A 21,415-nucleotide genomic window follows, 5' to 3' on the forward strand; every position below is an offset into this window, starting at 1 on the left:
CACTCTTCCACCCAACTGCTCCAGCATCCTCCTACACTGAGGCATCAAACCTCCACAGGACCAGGGGCCTCCCCACCCACTGATGTCAGAAAAGGCCATCCTGGGCTACATATGTACCTGAAGCCATGGATCCCTCCCTGTACACTCCTTGGTTGGTAGTCTAGTCACTGGGAGCACTGGGTGGTCTGAGCAGCCAATGTTGCTCATTTTTATCCCCTTCTAATGTCGAGAATAGATAAAGCAGCTGGCTTTAGTCTCTTTTAAGTTTAGATGCTGCAGTTATGGAAGCATGGATGGCAAAGTAGAGAGATGCAGGGAGGACTACAGAAGAACCAGGCAGGGTATTCCTTTGATTCTTTTTCAATATTCGATCTCTAGGGCAACATTTTGAAGTAGTCATCCAAGAATAGAAGCATTAATATTTCAAGGGGCACAATAGAGATATACTATAAGCCTCTAAGTTGTTTAAATTTCTGGGGCAGCACTGTCTTCTTTTTACTCAGTCTTAGATACCAATATTTACTATGCTTAGAAAGTCACCTCTAAAATCCATGTGCAATTTGATTATTAATGTATGCACATTAATCAAGACCTGGCCTTGAACATTTTGTGTTAAAATTTCCATGACTGACCTTGACTTGGGCTAGTTTTCCCTGCAGTTTTTCAAGGAGGTTTTATCTAGGCAAACTCAATAATAGTTTATGGAGTTCTACAGCAGATGTTGTTTTTTCTAATATTAACTTGAAAATGACCAAGTATATTTTGGCTCTGCTGAAGTTCATGTTTCTCTGATATTCTGTATATTCATCGTCCAAAGAGAAAACCCTTACCTCTGTCTTTTGAGTGCTCAGAATGCAGGTGTGCCCTGTTTAGAACATCCACGTATTTATTGTTTTATAAATGAAGCCCAAGGTTTTGCACGATTTCTGTAAGTCCCTTGCTCAGGCGCTTATCCTTTATTGCAAAAATCCTCAAGTTCCTTGATATTTCAGTCACAAGCAAAGCATCTTTGTCTTGAAAGATGTTTCTGTGTACATGGTTTTGCTTAAAAACATGTATACATCTATATAGATGCAAATGTGTTTTGTGTTTAGGTGTTCATAGACACACATATATTGGGTGTATGCCAAACACTGTTTTAAGCACTTTAAAATTTTGTCTCATTTGATGCTCACAAAGCCAATGCTAGCTCATTTGTATCTCTCACAGTGCACACAGTACATTTTCTTCAAAAATATGGGAGGAGGAAGTTCTTCAAGTTTACTTTGAAATCAGCTTTTTGTTTTATAGGACAACCTTATTTTTTTTTTCATAGAAGCATGGCTCACAAAATGTGATACCAAATGCACTTTAGTTAATTTCTTGTATCTCTTAATGAGTCCAGGAGCCACATGTATAACCTACTTCAGAGATTGTCCTGCTCATTTTCTGTTGACCTTATATCCCTTTACTATTTCCTGTTGTATAACTGTAATGTTAGGCCAGTTTTATTCAACTCTAAATTGTGTTTCCCAAAATGGTGAAACATCAGTCTATTTAATTCATGGGTTTTGAAATTACAATTTGTTCCTTTGTGTACAATATATCTAATGAGCTCTTTTTATCTTAAAAAATCATTTTAAAGATGTCCATTTCCTTAAATAATGTATATTATTTTGACTCTATGTTTTTGTATAACTATATTTGTATGTAAAGTTATATTATTATGTAACTGTATTAAACATATGTTGATGTTCACATAAGTAGTATAGAGCTTAAAATACATGTTCACTAATAAGAAGTGTTATAAATAATAATGCTCTCTTACAAAATTGTATAGTATATGCAACAGTTTTAAAGAAACATATAATGTCCGCATTAGCATATGTACTAATTAATATTTAACTCTTCTTCTGCTTCTCTAATATCTTTATCTCTTTGTTTATAAGAAGCAGATATGGCCATAATGTTAGATTACAATACACTCTTCTCTAATGCGCCAGTTTTGATATATTTTTAACAGTTTGATCATCTTGAGTTTTTCCATGATATGTCTTTATATGTCTTTATAGTCATTATCTTCTAAAACATCTGTTATTATGCATGTGCTGAATATGTTTTCTAAGCATCTTCTATTACTTTTCTGATTACATTATCACCATGGTATATTTTTTCTTTTTTTTTTTATTGGATATTTTCTTTATTTACATTTCAAAAGTTATACCCTTCCCCATTTTTGCCTCCACAAATACCCTATCCCATCCCTCCTCCTCCTGCATCTATGAGGGTGCTATTCCACCTACCTACCCACTGCTACCTCACTGCCATGGCATTTGCCTACACTGGGACATTGAGCCTTCACAGGACCAAGATCCTCTCCTGCCATTGATGCCTGTCAAGGCCATCCTCTGCTACATATTGAGCTGGAGCCATAGATCACTCCATGTTGGTGGTTTAGTTCCTGGGAACTCTGGGAGGTCTGGTTGGTTGAGATAGTTGTTCTTCCTATGGGGTTGCAAACCCCTTCAGCTCTTTCAGTCCTTTCTTTAACTCCTCATTGGGATCCAGTGCTCAGTCAAATGGTTGGCTGTGAGCATCTGCCTCTGTATTTGTCAGATTCTGGCAGAGCTTCTCAGGAGACAGTTACGCTATATCAGGCTCACGTCAGCAAGCACATCTTGGTATTTGCAATTGTATCCAGGTTTGGTGACTGTATATAGGATGCAATCTCTGGATGGCCTTTCTTTCAATCTCTGCTCCACACTTTGCTTTGTATTCCCTCCTGTGAGTATTTTGTTCCCCCTTCTAAGAAGGACTGAAGCATCCACATTTTGTTCTTCCTTCTTTTAGAGCTTCATGTGGTCTGTGAAATGTATCTTGGGTATTCTGAGCTTTGGGGCTAATATCCACTTATCAATGAGTGCATACCATATGTGTTCTTTTCTGATTGGGTTACCTCCCTCAGGATGATATTTTCTAGTTCCATCCATTTACCGAAAATATTCATGAAGTCATTGTTTTTAATAGCTGAGTAATACTCAGTTGTGTAAATGTACCACATTTTCTGTTTCCATTCCTCTGTTCTAAGGTATGTAAAAACAAAAGATGTAATCTTGGCTCCTGGCACATGATGGCAGGGTACATAGTCAAGTTACAAGCCATTTCTCCCTATTTACCTACAGTCATTCACAAATACATATTTATTAATGTTACCATTTACTTAGCACCATTAAGCAATAAGTTGAGGATGAACTGTGAAAGCTCATCCAGAGTTCCTGACAGTGATGAAATCAGAATGTCTGTGTCTAGGAAAAGGTTGGGTGCTAGCATTCTGGATTTGTGGGTGTTAGTTAAAAAGGTATTCATAAAGTTTGTTTTCTTTATAGTTAATATATGTGAGGTCCAAGATGACTTGCTGACCACTGGATCACCAACTATTCTATCTTGCTATGCCCAAGCTTAAAGTCACTTGTGCCACAGAAGTAGGGAAAGTCTAGGTTTTGTAGGTCTGGCATAGAAGAATGATTTTAGTGCCCATCTATCAGGGCATTATGGCTTTTTCCTGATAGCTTTAGACAATTCTTTCCAGAGGAAGATTTCTGCCAGAGTAGGAGAATACTTGAGTGGCCCTGAGGTGAGGGACAGTGAGAAATTATTACTACTTAACATCATCCAGCATCAAGGCGTCAACCATAGATGTGAGCCAGTTTAGAAGTTGACTTCCCAGCTCATTTCAGTTCTCTAGGTGATAGTTGCTTATGGAAGGATGTTATCTAGGACACACCCACTCCTGCTGATGCCATTTAATGCTTTAAATGCTGGCTTGGACCTACTCATTCACAGTGATGTCAAATAATTCATTGAGATGCTTTTGGTAAGGTTCTGTCAATCCATATTGATGCCACACTACATTTTTTTTCAAACCAATTAGACATTTTTTGAAATACCATGATATAGCCTCTGTATTTTATATGTTTACTTGGAGGTAGTGCTATTTATTTGTTTTTGTTTTGTTTTCAATCCTTGTACCTATATAGCCACAGATTTCACTTCATCTGGGATTTATTTGCATGGAATTAATTGCCAGCAGTAGTCTTGCTGTGTCTGAATAAACTTTTTCTTACTTTAAAACTTCTGGGAAGTCTATACTTACATTTTGTAGTGGTCAGGATGGATTCTTCCCCAGTATCTTGAGAGCCTTGATTCTTATTTAGTATTTTGAGAACCTACATTATTTAAGAACGACAATCAGTGACTCACACCCTCTCATGTGTACCTTTCTTAGATTGCATAAACTCCAGGATACAAGTTCTACCCACCCTACCATCTGCTGTGCAATCTTAAGGTGTCTGTCCTCTACTCTCCATTTACTGAGAGTTCCTTGTTGCCATTACAACCAGTCCACAACACAGTAATTGGATTATCCCACCTCATCACTTTCAACCCGTGTCTCCCTTTTCCTGGCTGGATTATGATTATCCTCCAGAACACATACCAGCCACTGCAGCTTAGTCAGTTATAAGACACAGGTTTGGACTCTAACAACTGGGAATTTCTTTCATTCAGAATAAAAAGACAATTAGTTTCCTTTAAATGTATCTTTTAATCAGGTAATTAGTGTGGAAGGCAATGAACTTGACATAGCTAATATAATTTCTAGCCTAAAAATAGGTTTTAAAAATATCTCATTTCATCTCCCATATGTACATTCAAAGAAGTTTCATGCCCTATAATGCTAACCATATATATTTTTAGATACATTAAAGTTTTATCTTAAGCTTGTCTCTTTAAATTTGCTTGGTAATGTAAACGTTAAAGTCATTTTCTTAAATCTAAAAGAAAAGCAGACAATAAGACATTTAGCTTAAATGTTATGCTCACAAAAATGTACTTCATCAAAAAAAATTCTTTTAGCCATAAAAAGCTGTAAGCTTTCAGAGAAGGAGAAAGGCAAGGAACAGAAGTCCTTAGATGAGACCCAGACAGTTTAAATCGGCAGAGACAAAGCAAACAGCTGCTGTGTACTCAGATGCAGCATTATGTCAATTAACTTTCTTGCTATTGTTGCTTTTAGAATATTCTTACTCTGCAAATGTACTTCCTTATAGAGCATAGAAATATGAGAGCCATCACTTTAAAGAGAATCTCAATTTCTTAATATACAAAGTGAAGGAAATCAGTAAAAAAAAAAAAAAATTTAAAATGCCAAAGCCTGGCATCTGTCCTATTGATCTGCATTTTCAATAGAACTCATTTATTATCTTTGGATGTAATCTTGTATTCAAGTTGTTTAGTAACCAAGTATTGAACTGTGATGCTTATATATTTTTAAAAATTATTTCCAAGGCAATAAAACTATTAACTTTTATATCATATTATGGAGTAAGTTAAGTCTTTAATAAGATTATGTGAATACAAGTTACTTAGTATAAAATATTTCTATACAGGGCAGCTTTAGGTAACATACAAGAACTACTTTATAAGGAAATAAATACAATTATTCATTTAAAAAATCTGCTAGTTGAAGAACTCTGGTGGAAGATTCAGGAAGACATAACTTTGGGTGACATTTTCTCATGATATGTGCAAAGATATTTTCAGAAGTCTCATTTTACAACTTATTAATGTACTATAATTTATACTTAAGTATTTTAATTTAGTAAGGTTTGTTCACACTTGATCGCACAAAGAAGCATATCAGTAATCATCTACCTGAACCAGGTCTATGAGGAATTGTACATACAGTTACGGTGCTGCTGAGAACATGCAGGAAATCTCTTGGCAGAAACAGTTCCTAAGAGAACAGCATACCTACGAGTTATCCAATAATGAATGGTCATCCCTGAATTGTCTGTCATACAAGTAACATTACATAGACTGATCATATATTGTATTAATTATTATACATATTATATATTGTATTTATATAGATTGACCAGGTTATACTTAATTGTATATGCATATAAGTCTGTATACAAGTAACAATAATGAATGAAAAAGAGGCCATGATTTTTCCCTTTTTTATTGAATGTTTTATGTATTTACATTTCAAAATTTATCCCTTTTCTTGGGTGCTCCTCTGGAAACCCTGTATCTAATCCCTTCTCCCCTGCTTCTATGAGGGTGCTCCCCCTCTCACTCACCCCCTCCAACCTCACTGCCCTGGCCTTCCTCTACCCTGTGGAATTAAGACTTCATAGGACCAGGGAGGCCACAAGTTTGAAAATGAGCAAGAACATGATTATAAAAGTGTTTAAAGTGAGAAAAGGAAATAGGAAAGTAGTGTAATTATAACCTAAAAATAAAAATTTCAAAAAGTGTAAAAATACACACAACACATGGAAGAATAGGTATTAATGGAATTAGCTAATTAAAAGGGCAAACGTCATAGCAATCATACAATCACCTTACCTATGCAATGCACATATCTTTATGACTGACAGACGTTTGTGAAGTCCTATCATATTGTGCTATCCTCTTATTCCAAAAATATATTTAGTTTTATAACTGATGAAAAATTAAATACCTTTTAATTGGTAGAAAAATGTATATTCTGAAATTTTGCAAAATGGGATATTTGAAGGCTAGCTAAATATGCCAATGCAAAGGAAGAAGTATGGTGTAAATTTTTATTTCCATATTATATACTTATGAATGGATCAAAAATACTTTTCTACTTATGCATATTTCATACAAACATTGAAAAAACCTATGGCAATATGTGAAAGGGATGTATCTTGGTTATTTGATGAGAATAATTAGAGTGAAAGTGATCTTTTATACACATTGTGGTAACCAATCATAAGGTGTGGGTACTAAGTGGCGACAGTGCTCTGCACTTCGCTGCTATGTGCACTTTTAAATTATGTTACATCTGAACATTATATTAAATATATAAAATATTCAGAGTCCAAGTCTTGAAAGCAAGCATATATTGAATAAGTGTAGTATTCCACATTTTGTATAACAGGAAATCATCAATATACTCTAGTGTTCATGGGGGAACAAAATTTTTTAGTGTATTCTAGTTCTTACAGAAGAAAAATATGAATTTTTCATCATTTGCTTTCTATCTTCCTATATTACTTCCCTGTGTGACAAACTTTATGTGTACTTTTATTGAATGCTTATGATAACATAACTCCCATTTCTCACAGAATGTATTTTTTGGTCAAACAAGCTAGCTCGTACTTGTAATAACAGCATATAAGTATACAAGGCAGGAAGACTACTGAGGATTTGAGGCCAACCTGGTCTACCTGATTAGTTTCAGGTCAGCCAGGGCTACAGTGTGAGACCCTGATTCAATCAATCAAACAAACAAATACTGAAAAATTGTATAATTTTGGCTTTTAAAATGTGCTACTTTGATTAAAGAAAAATGAAACTGTAAAAGCACTCAGATAATAATTATATGTGGCAGCAATTTCTGTTATTTAACCCTTTGTTTAATTTATATTGTTTAGTCACAAAAGTTATAAAGACTGAATTTGTAATAATAGAAGTGAACAGCATTTTCCATTATTTCTCTACTAATATTTTAAATATTTATTACTTTAGTCTCTATTTAGTATTTAGTAACCCTATTATTCATAAATATTCAGTGTGACCAGAAGATAACAAAATATTTTCACATATAGTGTCATTTTGCCTGGTTTAAAATAATGAATGCATGTGTTAATTAAAAATAACTACAAACTGTGTTGAGAATCCACTATTTTCCATTCATGTATTGGATGTATGTTACTGATTATCAGACCTTGGGAAATACTTTTTTGTTTACTTTAAACTGTTAACCAATTCAATGGTTTTAACCATCAATGATTCCTCTAAATGTGATCCTAAAAAACTAACTTAAGTGTTCTAGTTTTAAGTGAAATAAATGTGTCCTTAGGTCATTCCAAAGTCTTTGTTTCAACAAGTAGACTGTTTCAAACCTCATCTCCTGCTGTGCTATGGAAGCCCTGTAGGCACCCAGCATCACTTACACATGTTTTTCTCTTTTACCCGCTAGAATTTTAACCTTGTTAATAGTTATCCACATCACATATAAACTAATTTTAACTGACTTGCTTTTCTTTTCTCTTTCTTTTTTTGACATGCTGCAGTAGCTAACATATTATGGAGAGAAGAAGGTACTAAATTCAATTTATTTTATATTGTTGTGGCTTTTTTCCTTGACTTTTATTATATTTGCAGATGATAATTAATTTCAATATTGGGATTATTTTCACTTTGATTCAAAATTTTATTTGATGGTCCTGCAGGTTGTTTTTATATAAGCCTAGTACTATTAAACAATGTATTAATTACATGGGAAACTCAATGACCTGAATTTGTTCCCTGGGGCCCATGTAGTTGAAGGAAAGCAGGAACTTCTGTAGAGAGTCCTTTTGGTCTCCTTCAGTATGCTGTGATACCTATCCACCCCCCAATAAACACACCTAAATTAAATGTAAAACATAGTACTTATTGTTTCATGTCACGTGAATTCATTAATAATAGTCAGACTCTTCCATTATAGAAGTTTTAAAATACTATAAGTAGGTCAAGACCATGAAATCAATCACAATGACCATACTTTCCATAGAAAAACTTGGGTTAGTCTAAATAAGAACAATTACCCAATTGTCTCATGAAATTACAATATTATAATCTTATATAGAATGAGTTACAAAGTTGAAGGATAATTTAAATACAGTTTCATTCCAGAGCACAGGTCTACCACTTGGTATAACTCTTCATATTTATTTCTGAGATAAGTATGACTTTTACTAATATTCATAGGGCTGCTTTTTGCTTTTTAACAGTAGTCTGAACTGAATAAATGGTATACAATAAAACTTAGGACCACAATTTTTACTGTCCTCTTCATTTAGTCATAAAAATTGTGGATGGTGGCTTTCTCACTTCTGTTGCCAATGGAAAGGGCTCAGTAGTTTAAAGCACTGACTGCTCTTCCGAAGGTCCTGAGTTCAAATCCCAGCAACCACATGGTGGCTCATAACCATCCGTAATGAGATCTGACTCCCTCATCTGGGGTGTCTGAAGACAGCTACAGTGTCTATAAATAATAATCTTAAAAGAAAAACAGTAAAAGAAAAGAATGAGAAAGCATTCTGACTTTTCCCTTAGTCTCTTGAGCACTTCTTTATGATCTTCATTAATGGATTTTTTGAAGCACTTCCGTGACAGTGTACCCCTTTTATTCAGCTTGTATATTTCACCTTTGAGTGCGCATAGCTCAATTATGCTGAAATCAGCACTGACATGTTTTTAATGTTTATTTATACCATATTTCTTCTACAAAGCAAATAAACATTGATCTGGACATTAAAAATTTTATTTCAACTCATCACTGTGATGGAGAGCACCACATCTGCAGAACTCCTGATCATCAACCACAGATCTGGGTCTAGTAGTTGACTATAGGGGAAATTAAATGAACTGTGCTCTCTCTACTGAGCCAGCCACTGCTCATGGCACTTCACACACGCTGGGCTCTCCCTCTTCAAATCTGATATGCAAATCAAGCTATAGTCCATGAAAGAAATCCAGGTTTTAGCTATTGTAAGTGTCACCATTATTAATTTTTAATAATCAATGCATAATTATAATGTAATATTAATATCAGAATTATTCACCTAGTGGATTATTTGAGCCAATAAAAGGCAACTCTAATATAAATCATTCTAGGAAAAGCACTACTAGTGAGGTAATCTACTCTTGTATGCTACTACTGCCTGGAAAAGTCTTGACAACATCACTTATAGAAATGTTTACATTAAAAATGAAAGAATAAGCATGTCATCTTTTTCTGTTATTCTTGGGACTGAACCCCAGGGCCTTATATGTAAGAATGTCTTACTTTAGGTAAGCATAATATAAAAGCATTATTTTCATATACTATTATGACTGTTTTCAGTTTTAGCTACAAAATCATGACACAAACAAGAGTAACTTAATATGACAAAAATATACAAACAAATATTCTAGTCAATATTGAGAGTTTTGGATATATTATCTCTATGTATATGAAAATATATATTTATAGCTATTGAATATAGATAGTATTAAGTAATAAAATATTTCATAAATATTTAAATGCAGTAAGACACCTTAGATTACTAAATCATCATATAATTTTAAGTTGTTATGAACTGTTTTTTATGAAATATAAGGTCATTTGACAGTTTAAGCTAAAAAAATTATCCCTACAAGATCCCTGATTCTATTAACTTCAATATGCATCCAACATCCAGAAATGACTTAAGTCATATAGAAAGAAAATTCATTACATATATGTTGTTTATAATTAATAGCAGAGTTAACAGAGTACAAATTCATTCTGTCAGTGTTCTATCTCCAGATGCTAGACACAAATACACTGCAGCCACATGTCCTTGAATGCATGAATATTGTATTAAATGTTCAGAATAGATTAGAAATACTTTCTGCTTATAAGAGTGCATGTAATTCTTCCTATGTCTTTTATAACTTCCGTAGAGAAGGAAAAGAGAGTACAGAGTAACTAGGACATCACAAACTACTTTCTAGAGTCCTGTTTGATTTAGAAAAGACATAACACACGTGCTTGTCTCCATCAACACAGAGAAATGGAATTGAAACACAAAGGCTATTAGAACTAGCTAGCATGGCAGAAGCTTTCATGAAATTCTAATGGGTTTGTAATGTGCTGCAGCACTGGACACACATTAAAGTACAGTGCAATTAAAAAACTATATGATTAATTAACCTTTAACCCGAGAATCAAGACTACTTCACCTTTATAGCAGTATGTATCATTTAGATATACTGTATCTAATATGCATTTACACATTAGTACTTGAATAAATGCTGAGTATGTATAAATTAACTTGTTTGAGTTACAGATGAGGCACAGGACATCGTTACATTTGAGCAGTTACTTGGTATGCACAAAGACTGTTTTGAGTTCTACAATTCAAAAGAGAAAGGAAGACAAATATTATCTAAAGAACATATCATTGCCTTACAGAAGCTTTCCAGTTTCACAAGGTCCCATATATCAGTTCCTGACCCTAGAGCATGGGCCATTGGAGTTCTATTTAGGAAAATTCTGCCTGTGCCAATGAGTTCAAGGCTCTTTCCCACTTTCTCTTCTATTAGATTCAATATATCTTGTTTTATGCTGAGGTCCTTGATCCACTTGGACTAGAGTTTTGTGCAAGGTGAAAAATATAGGTCTATTTTCATTTTTCTATATACAGACAGCCAGTAAGACCAGCACCAGAAGATGCTTTTTTTTTTCCATTGTATATTTTTGGCTTCTTTGTCAAAGATCAAATGTCCATAAGTGTGGCTTTATTTCTGGGTCTTCAGTTCTATTCCATCGATCAACATGTCTGTCTCTGTACAAATACCATGCAGTTTTTATCACTTTTACTCTGTAGTAAATCCTGTGGTCAGGGATGGTGATTCCCCTAGTCATTCTTTTATTGGTGAGAATTGTTTTCACTATTCTGGTTTTTTTGCCTTTTCAAACGAATTTGAGAATTGCTCTTTCCATGTCTTTGAAGAATCATGTTAGAATTTTGATGGAGATTGCATCGCATCTGTAGATAGCCTTTGGTAGGATAGCCATTTTTACTACGTTAATTCTGCCAATCTATGAGAATGGGATATCTCTCCAGTTTCTGAGATCTTTGATTTCTTTCTTGAGAGACTTGAAGTTATTGTCACACAGGTCTTTCACTTGTTTGATTAGAGTTACCCCAAGATATATTATATTATTTGTAGCTATTGTGAAGGAATAATTTATTTCTCATCCTGTTTATCATTTGTATAAAGGAAGGCTACTGATTTATTTGAGTTAATTTTATATCTGGCCACTTTGCTGCAGTTGTTTATCAGCTGGAGAGGTTCTCTGGTAGAATTTTTGAGGTCTCTTATGTATAGTATCATCATATCATCTGCAAATAGTGGTACTTTTATTTCTTCTTTGCCAATTTGTATCCCTTGATCTCTTTTTGTTGTCTTATTGTCCTTGCTAGCACTTCATGTACTATATTGAATAGATAAGGGGAGAGAGGGCATCCTTGTCTTGTCCCAGATTTTAGTGGGGTTGCTTCAAGCATGTCTCCATTTAATTTGACATTGGCTGTTGGTTTGTTGTAAATTGCTTTTATTATGTTTAGGTATAGCCTTAGATTCCTGATATCTCTAATACTTTTAACATGAAGGGATGTTGTATTTTGTCAAATGCTTTTTCTGCTTCTCAGGAGATGATCATGTGATTTTTTTTCTTTGAGATTGTTTATATAGTGGATTACATTAGTGGATTTTTGTATATTGAACCAACCTTGCATTCCTAGGATGAGGTCTACTTGATCGTGGTCATTGATGCTTTTGATGTGTTCTTGGATTTGGTTTGCAAAAATTTTATTGAGTATTTTTGCATCAATATTCATAAGCAAGATTGGATGAAGTTCTCTTTTTTGTTTGGGTCCTTGTATGGTTTAGGTATCAAAGTAATCAGTATTTTAAAATGTTTTCAAAATTAATTAGCAGACTTAAACTATATTAAATTTTCAAATATTTTTATGATGGGTTTAATAGTAGGTATCAGTTAACTTAAATATTTATGAATCGAGTTGGTATAATTCAGATGATATCATGTGCTACAGTATTCAAGAGCAGTACACTGCTTGGGTAGGATAATGAGAATGGCATTTCATTCCACTATGAACACAGACAGAAATCTCTTGGTGTACTCTCAAGTAACAGACTATAAAAAAAAAATTCTTCAAAAAAATAAAAACTTAAATTTAAGTGGGACCATGAATTCTTGGGGAAATGATATAAAACTGGATATAATAGGGAAGTGAGAAGTTTAGCACAGAATGAGGGACCAAATTAGGATCAAGAAAAAAATGAATATAATGATGAGTTGACTTCTCACCCACATTGCCCATCATGTCCTGGAGAGATAGCATCATGAAATTCTCAACTGTTCTTTAAATATTACTGGGTGCCAATCATTCTGCTAAATCTGTGCTCCTATATCTCATTTGATACTAATAGCTGTGTGATACAGTTATGACCTTTAAATTCAATATGGGCAATTGTCATACAATTATCATTCTTTGCCAAAATTTCATAATGGTTGCATATATCCAAAAGGATTATTTTTCTACTGGAAAATTAGAAATGAGCAAAACAAAGCAAACCACTGTTGATAATATTTATTTTTCATCGGTGACTGGCATCCTGGGGTATATTTATGATTTATAAAATTACTGGTGTGAATTCATATTTAAAGGTAAAAGGCAGACTTGCGGGCTTATGTGTGCGATTTGGGTAAATTGGTGTTTTAAAGGACAGTTCACATCAGCAATTGAATGGTCCAGTAACTCAGGGTGGGATTCCACTGAGTATGCTGTGCAAAAATCAGAGTTTAAAAAACGATAATGAGAGAATCGAGAGTCAAGGGATGGAAATAGTTCAAGAAAATTAGGAGATCTGGATGGTAACTCGTTGTCAGCTCCAAATGAATTTCAATTACCGATGAGAGTCGTCAGGAGAAACTCAAAGGACATAGTTACTCATTCACAACTGAGAGAAGCATTTTAAAAAAATACTACGTGCAGAGGTGCCTGCTCCGCTCAAATAGGCACCACAGCGTGATTCAGTTATGCTTGATTATAAACCTCAATAGCAATATGCAGGATCCGACAGTAATAAATTGATACTTATTAAAGTATAGCATGTATCAATCTAGATAATATTTACATGTAGGTTTTACTGATACAAATAAATTTTTGGTATAAATAGCAATCTACTTTTCAAGCCTTATTATATGTATATGGAATTTATATTCTGCTATGCACAGCTATACATATATCAAAAAGCTGACAAGTAGTGCATTATTTCTTATGATTTTTTTGTGACAAATGTGACTGCTACAAAAGTCTTGTCATTCCTTTAATGTTTAGTAATATCTTCTCAAATGTCACATTCTGGGGAACTATAACTAACAGATCATTGTTGAAATAATCTAGAATCATTTTATCCAAATGAGCCATTACATGAAGTTCATGTATAAACATCCTATGCCTATGTATGAAAACCAAAAAAGTCAGAATTAATCTTTGAATTATATGTCCCTCCTGCTAATGAAAATAGAGAAATAAAATTCTACATGTCTACAACTTATGTCTTTTCTATTTAGTAATGGCTGATTTACAACATAAAATATGACTTATGTTCCATAGATAAATTCTTGTATTAATTAGGAAATTATTTTGTCCCTCCATGGATGCAAAACCAGACACTGGACTGATAATTAACCAAATTGACTCAGAGTCAATATTTCTTGTTAAAAGTTAGATGAATTACTCTAGACTTTATAGATGAATTGAGAACTTAAAACAAACAAACAAACAAACAATATTTTGCCTTTCAATTTATCAAGAATTCAGTATCAGCCCTCATCTTTCAAAGAACATGTGAAATATAATTTAATACATTGATTGAATAAATTAGGTTTTTAAATTGATTATTTTATTTGTTTATATTATCCCCCTCCCGGTTTCCCCTTTACAATCCTCCTATCCCATCCTCCATCTCCCCAGCTCCAATGAGGGTGCTCCCCCACCCACTCCCCCAACCCACCCAGTGCCATAGCATTCCCCTATGCTGGGGCTTGTACCCTCCACATTGATGACAGATAAGGTCATCCTTTGCTACATAAGTAAGCTGGAGTCATAGGCCCTTCCATGTGTTCTCTTTGGTTGGTGGTTTAGTGCCTGGGAACTCTTGGCAGGGTATGTGTCTGGTAAGTTGATATTGTTGTTCTTCCTATGGGGTTGCAAAGCCCTTCTGCTCCTTCAGTTCTTCCCCTGACTCTTCTTTTGGAGTCCCCAGCATTGCATCTGTATTTATCAGGTTCTGGGAGAGCCTCTCAGGGGACAGTTATACCAGGCTCCAGTCAGCAAGTACTTCTTCACATCAGCATTAGTGTCTGGGTTTGGTATCTGCAGATGGGATGGATCCCTAGGGGCCACAGTCTCTAAAAGCAACAATATAATTGAAAAAAGAGTCTGGCTGCCCTGTGTTAGAAAAGGAAGATCCATGGGTTTAGAGCTGAGTATGTTGACTATAAGCTGAGACTGAATCTAGAAAGATAAAAATTTCATGAATATGGGCTCCCAGAACTGGTGTGTATGATTCCAGGACAGATGTAAATAAATATGTTAGAATCCAGAACTGGTGTGTACTCTCTCAGAACAGATAAGCCTATGCACATGGGTGCCTAGACAGGTTTGTACACTCCCAGACAGATGTATGTGAAGATATGTAAGCTAATGGTCAGGTGTGTTTGTTTACAGGATAGGTATGCATGAGTATATAACATCCTTAGACAGATATAAAGTCCCCATGGACAGGTGTATATGAGAATCTGGGTGCTCTAGGGCAGATGTCTATACTTCCAAGACAGATAAGTGTTCATTAATATGTGTAGCCTATAATATACATATGCTTACTTGGGACAAATCACAATTTTTCTGTACTTGGGAGACCTGTACAGGTTTGTATTCTTTCAAACTAGTATGCATAAGGATATGGAAGACTCAGGCAAATGTATACTCTCTACTGGCAATTTTATTTAGGATGTGGTGAAAGCATCAGAATTTAGACTACTTCCAACTTCACCCATGTATTAAGTGACATCCTTTCAGTTTCCTGAACCTCTTGTGGATTCACAAAACAAGAAGGATATTTTATAGCAATGCACTCAGATCTTAGGTGGGCAGAACCTAAAATGTTTTTTTTTAAAAATTAACAGATTCTTGTACAAAAAATTTGATAAATTCATTTTAGATTGAAGAAATAGACTTCCAAAGCTGTCAAATTAAAATGGATGTTTAAAATCTTAGTATAGGATGTTTAATAGTATGTATTCTTCAATATCTAGTACATTTAGTCTTTTTTTGCATATAAAAGTCTTTATATAGAATAACCGCCTAAATAAGTGAAATTTCTTTCTTATAAGGAAGTATGATAAAACGTACAGTAGATTTTATTCTTCATTAATAACTTTTACCCCTTAACTAATACCCACATTAATTAGATAAGGGTGATTTTCATAGTCTCTATATCAAAAGTTTCATAGCTCTATTAGTACCTATTTGAAGACAAATGAAACATGTACTGTTTTATACAAAGGGATTCACTTCACTACAGATCAGGAAGACTCAGAAAATGTCTCTGTGTGTCTCATGCAAGGGAGGTGCCTGTCATTTGTTTTATTAGCATTATACAACATCTTAAATGTATGCCTGCCAGGGAGATGATGGGCTCTGTGCTTTTGTTGTAAATGTTTCTGATAATTCTGTTTTGAAGTTTTGAAATGTGTTTTACTCTTAAGGTCTGGGAATTGGGAACATGTTCTACGTTTTTTATGAAGATGGAATCAAAGTGATACAACCCACGGAATGTGAATTTCAGAGGCACATTAAGCCCAGTGAAAAGCTCCTTGGATTTCAGGCAAGTATCTGAAAAGTTGCTTTGCAGTTTAATGAAAGTAAAGTAAAATTATATCTTGGAAAGTCAATGAGACCTATTACTGTGTATAACTTGTGATGGAAGAAAATTCAAAGTTCATAATGCTGTCTGTGAGTTCATGAAGCTTTTATATATGAAAACAGAAATAAGAACACATCTTTCAATTTTAATACTTCTTGTTTTAAAATGAATTTGATAACATGAAGGTTCAACAATAAACACACCATTTGATAACTTTGTTGGGTTTTTTAATTTAAAACATCTCTAGGTTATGAGGACAGCATTTCTTTAACAGTAAAAGAAAACTGAGCATAAATAAGTTTTACAGTATATATACTTTAGAATATATAGCCTTAGTTCATTTTATCTATCTTATCCACACAAATTTATTCACATACTATACATTCAAAATGAACTTATTTTAAATATAATGAACATATTTTCCTGAAAGCCTTATTTAAAGCTGATAAGGTCATGGCATGTTACTAAAGAAGATATCTAATATCATGCTTTAGAACTTTTTATTACGTCTTCATCCAGCCCATCAGAGGCCAGTTGTGCTGCTGGTTATTGATGTATAAAGAATGCAATTCACAGTTGAAAGCAATTCCTTAGAATGAGAAGCAATCATAATGGGGACAGAAAATAATGAATTATATAATTATTACATGAAGTAATTTTATCTTTGCCTAGAAATAGAAAATCTGGTTATTCCAGCAGGTATATGCATGTTCTGATACAGTCCTACACAACTTCAGGTTCTAATTATTAAGTAAATTTATGTGCAGATGGTAGAATATAGTACACGATGACAATGTTTCTTTATGGACATTTGTCTTTCTGTCTTCTACCTCTCTCGCTTTCTCTGTCTCCTTCTGTTTCTCTTTCCCTCTGACCCTCTCTGTCTCCTTCCACCTCCTTTTCTCCCTTCCTTCATTCCTCAAACTCTCTGCTTCCATATATCTTCTCTTTGTCTTTCTGAACATAAATTTTTGTTAAAATATTGATTCTGAGAATTGAAAGCTAAGGGCTGGTGTATTAAGTCCGATATGAGTAGAACTGGCCTACACTAGACCATGCTGGTGACAGTGATGTGTCAGTTTAACACTTCTGTGGGTCAATTTAGAACCTGAAATCGATGTGAATGTGGCGTCTTGAGTATGGATATTAGTGCAGACAGAAAACTCCCTCTAGATTTCAATGTTACAATCTTGAGATAGAATTTTATTTTTCTTGAGACACATGAGTTTTGGCACATATTCACCAGACTGAAGATGCTGCCTCCATAAACACCTTCACTACATCTATATTAGAATTTACTTAAGGATTTGGATATCATGGCTTAGACATGTGTCTATAGGTGGCTGGTTTCACCTCTGTTTCCTTTAGTGCCTGACACGGCGCATATTCATGATGAGCTGTTATGCAACAACTTGGGCAAGCAGTGCTAGTAAATCAATTTAATAAAATGGTCCTTACCTAAACCTTGGCCAGTCATTCTCTTTTGTGTACATTTAAAGAAGGATACATCTTATTTCTTTCCTACTTTAACATTAATCCCTATTTTTCAATTTCACCAAAACAGTGTTTTTCTTTTGTTGTTTGTCCAAAATAACTTTTCAAAGAATAATTTATCATAAGGTTATAGGAGATAGATATAACCTCAAGTACCTATTAATTTAATGATAAGGTCTGAGGTACTCTTTGGATATTTGAAAACATTTCTTTTGAGTAGATAAATTAAACCTATCTTATTTGATCTTAGAGGATAACTCTTGGATATGGGCTGTGGGGGAGAAATCTTTTGGAATCACTTTTCCTCATGAATAAAGAATAAACATCGATATGATATTTTTCAAAGTCATTTTTAACATTAAGATAGTAACAGTTCAGTTCCCAACACAGAGTGTGGATCACTGGAGTGTAGATAAGAAATGATACACTTCGAATCTTCCATCAAATTCTTCAAAAGGTGCTGTTTGCTTGTTCTAAATAAAAATTCAATTTTGGTGCAATGTCAGCTTACATTAGGTTTCTGACTTTGGGAGAGTTGTTGGCAAGGATTCGTTCAGTGAGCTGTGCTATTCTTTCATCTACTCGTTTGATTTTTGCCCTTTGTTTTGTATCTCTGATAGGCAGGTCTCTTGCTATATTTATACTAGCTGTATACACAATTTCATCTTGTCAGGGAGGGTATGATTTTCAAGTAAATATATTTCTCTTCCAGGATAAGGGATTCAGATTCAAATGAAATAACTTTGGGAAATGTTTAAACTCTTTTCAGACTTCTAACTTTTCACACTTTTGGATTTCAAGGACTTTCAGTCTCACCTACCTCCATATGAAGTTAATGCTAATGCTTACAGATGTAGCTTTCTTTGTATCCAGCTGCCTATCTTAACAAGAACCAGGGTATTCATTTGACTGGCTACTCTTCCACCTTTGACAACAATGACACATGTCTTGCTATGCTTCACTGTTGTAGAACATGGCTGGAAGTTCTATTTCTGCATTTAATCCCTACTTAAAGCCTTCTGAGAGGCAAAACTGAACTCAGTGCCTTCTACAGCAACACGGCGCATGAATCTCTAAGATTCCTAATTTAGCTTCTGAGCTTCTTCATTTAAAAATCGTTATCCCTCGAGAAATCAACATTGGTACTCTATTAGCATAGGAATCAAAGATCTTTAGAGAGCAAGATGCCTGGGTGTAAGATTGATGCATGTTAGCATAGGAGCACAGCAGGTTTCTCCATAGTGCTTTTACTTACTCTCCTGGAGACAATTCCAATTTTCCTTTACTTTTTGTTCTGCTTCTAATCCAACTACTGCTTTGCAATATATGAAATTCCAAACACTTGTTTAAATATAATCTCTCATATGGAGTAGACAATGTACTTCCAGGCATATACAGTGACCAGCCCATTGAATTCCACACTGCTGTGCATTCTGAAAGCATGGTCAGAATATTCCCCTTGCATGTTGCTGTCTCTGTAGGGTACTGTTCAAAGGGACATCATTTGCAGAACTATGGAGTGGTAAGAGTTTAAGCTTTTGTCACTTTACCTATTCTGTGACATCATGCAAAGAACTTCCTATGGAGAATATAAACACCTTCTAAATAGTCCTCCAGAAATTAGTATCTAGATTTCAAAATAAATATATGTATGAATTTGTTGTTTAAAGAGCTAGATGTAAGATCTTGTGATGTTTCTTACCATTCAAGCTCTTAGACAATTTTGCTCTGTGTTTCAGTTGAAAAAAGCTCAAAGTATGGTCAAATTTGGAGGACGGGGCTCTATAGCATGTAGCAGTGTCTTGATGTAACTGTGCAGTGCTTTTGTGATTTGGGTCCCTCAAGGTTCTAGAGGAGAGTAAATTAAGGACCCTCCAAAGAGCCATCCAAAACACCAGCCAAGTTATTTTAATGATTGAGAGCAGAATAATTAGTGTGTCCAAAGTTAGTTTAATTTTTTCACTAGGTGACCCTTAAGTTTAAAAATGTTATATGATTGAAACAGTCTTGATACAGATATTCTGTTTCTCCTAACGTGCAGTCCACATTGCACATTAAACACAATTCTTTAGCCTAAGAATATAACATATTTTGAAATATCACTAATAAATAGTTGCTGTTTACATGTTTTAACAGCTAATCATTTTAGTTTAACAATACCTGTTATTGTTTTTTAAATGTACTGAAAACTAGATCAGATTATCAAACCATTTGAATTATTCTGTATGAAAGGGAAGCACAATTCAGCAAACTAACATTTTAAATTTTATTTTATTAATGTTTGAATTAATAGATATTACAAAAACTGTTCAGTGATGAAAATCAAAGTTCTTTATATGCTTTGTAATTTTTTTCACAATGTATTCTTTTCTTTGGGATACCTATTTTATTTTATATCATATTATTTCTTAAAAGATATTATTCTTTTTTTATAGGTTTTTTTTTAAAGATTTATTTATTTATTACATATAAGTACACTGTAGCTGTCTTCAGACACACCAGAAGAGGGAGTCAGATCTTGTTACAGATGGTTGTGAGCCACCATGTGGTTGCTGGGATTTGAACTAAGGACCTTTGGAAGAGCAGTCGGGTGCTCTTACCTGCTGAGCCATCTCACCAGCCCAAAGATGTTATTCTTAATACTCCAGACATTATACCTTTTTTTCCAATAATTTCTTTTTTATTCTCTTTACATCCTAAACACATGCCCCACTCTTTTCTTTCTTTCCAGCCAATTGCCATTCCAATTGCCCTCACCAATTGTCCCATCTAATTACCCCCTCCAATTTCCCACTCTCAAGGTCTTCAGAGAAAGGGGATCACCTCTTGGTTTGACATCTAGTCCAAGGAGACTAGATACATCCTCTTTCACACTGAGTCCAACCAGGCAACTCAGGTTGGGAAAGGGGATCCAATGGCAAAACTTATTAGGGGACCTACATGAAGACCAAGCTGCACATTTGGTACAAATGTGTAGGGGGCATAGGTCAAGCCTGAGAAAAACTTTGAACACATAGATACAGGAGACAATTTCCTGAACAGAACACCAAGCACTCAGGTTCTAATATCAACAATTGATAAAAGGGACCTCATGAAACTGAAAAAATTCTGTAAGGCAAAGGATATGGTCAAAAGAACTTCACCAACCCTACATCTAACAGATAATTAATATCCAAAATATATAAAGAACTCAAGAAGTTAGACAATAACAAACCAAATAACCCAAGTAAGAAAGGGGTTCAGGCTAAATAGATAATTTTCAACAGAGGAATCTTGAGAGGCCAAGAAGAATTTAAAGAATATCCAGTAAAAAAAATAAAAAAGAAAGAAAGAAAGAAAGAAAGAAAGAAAGAAAGAAAGAAAGAAAGAAAGAAAG

General features: G+C 34.3%; 1 protein-coding gene across 4 annotated transcripts in view; it reads left to right on the top strand.

Annotated features, from left to right (window-relative positions):
- The window catches only part of Fstl5 (follistatin like 5), a 591,337-nt gene that overhangs the window by 494,228 nt on the left and 75,694 nt on the right, over positions 1-21,415 (top strand). For all 4 annotated transcript variants that reach the window (XM_021158305.1, XM_029475620.1, XM_029475621.1 and 1 more), the window contains 2 exons: positions 8,088-8,114; positions 16,388-16,506. In XM_021158305.1, coding sequence (XP_021013964.1) covers positions 8,088-8,114; positions 16,388-16,506 — 146 coding nt within the window. The remainder of the gene's footprint in view (positions 1-8,087; positions 8,115-16,387; positions 16,507-21,415) is intronic.

This window comes from Mus caroli, chromosome 3 (assembly GCF_900094665.2).
Source record: "Mus caroli chromosome 3, CAROLI_EIJ_v1.1, whole genome shotgun sequence".
NCBI lineage: Eukaryota > Metazoa > Chordata > Mammalia > Rodentia > Muridae > Mus > Mus caroli.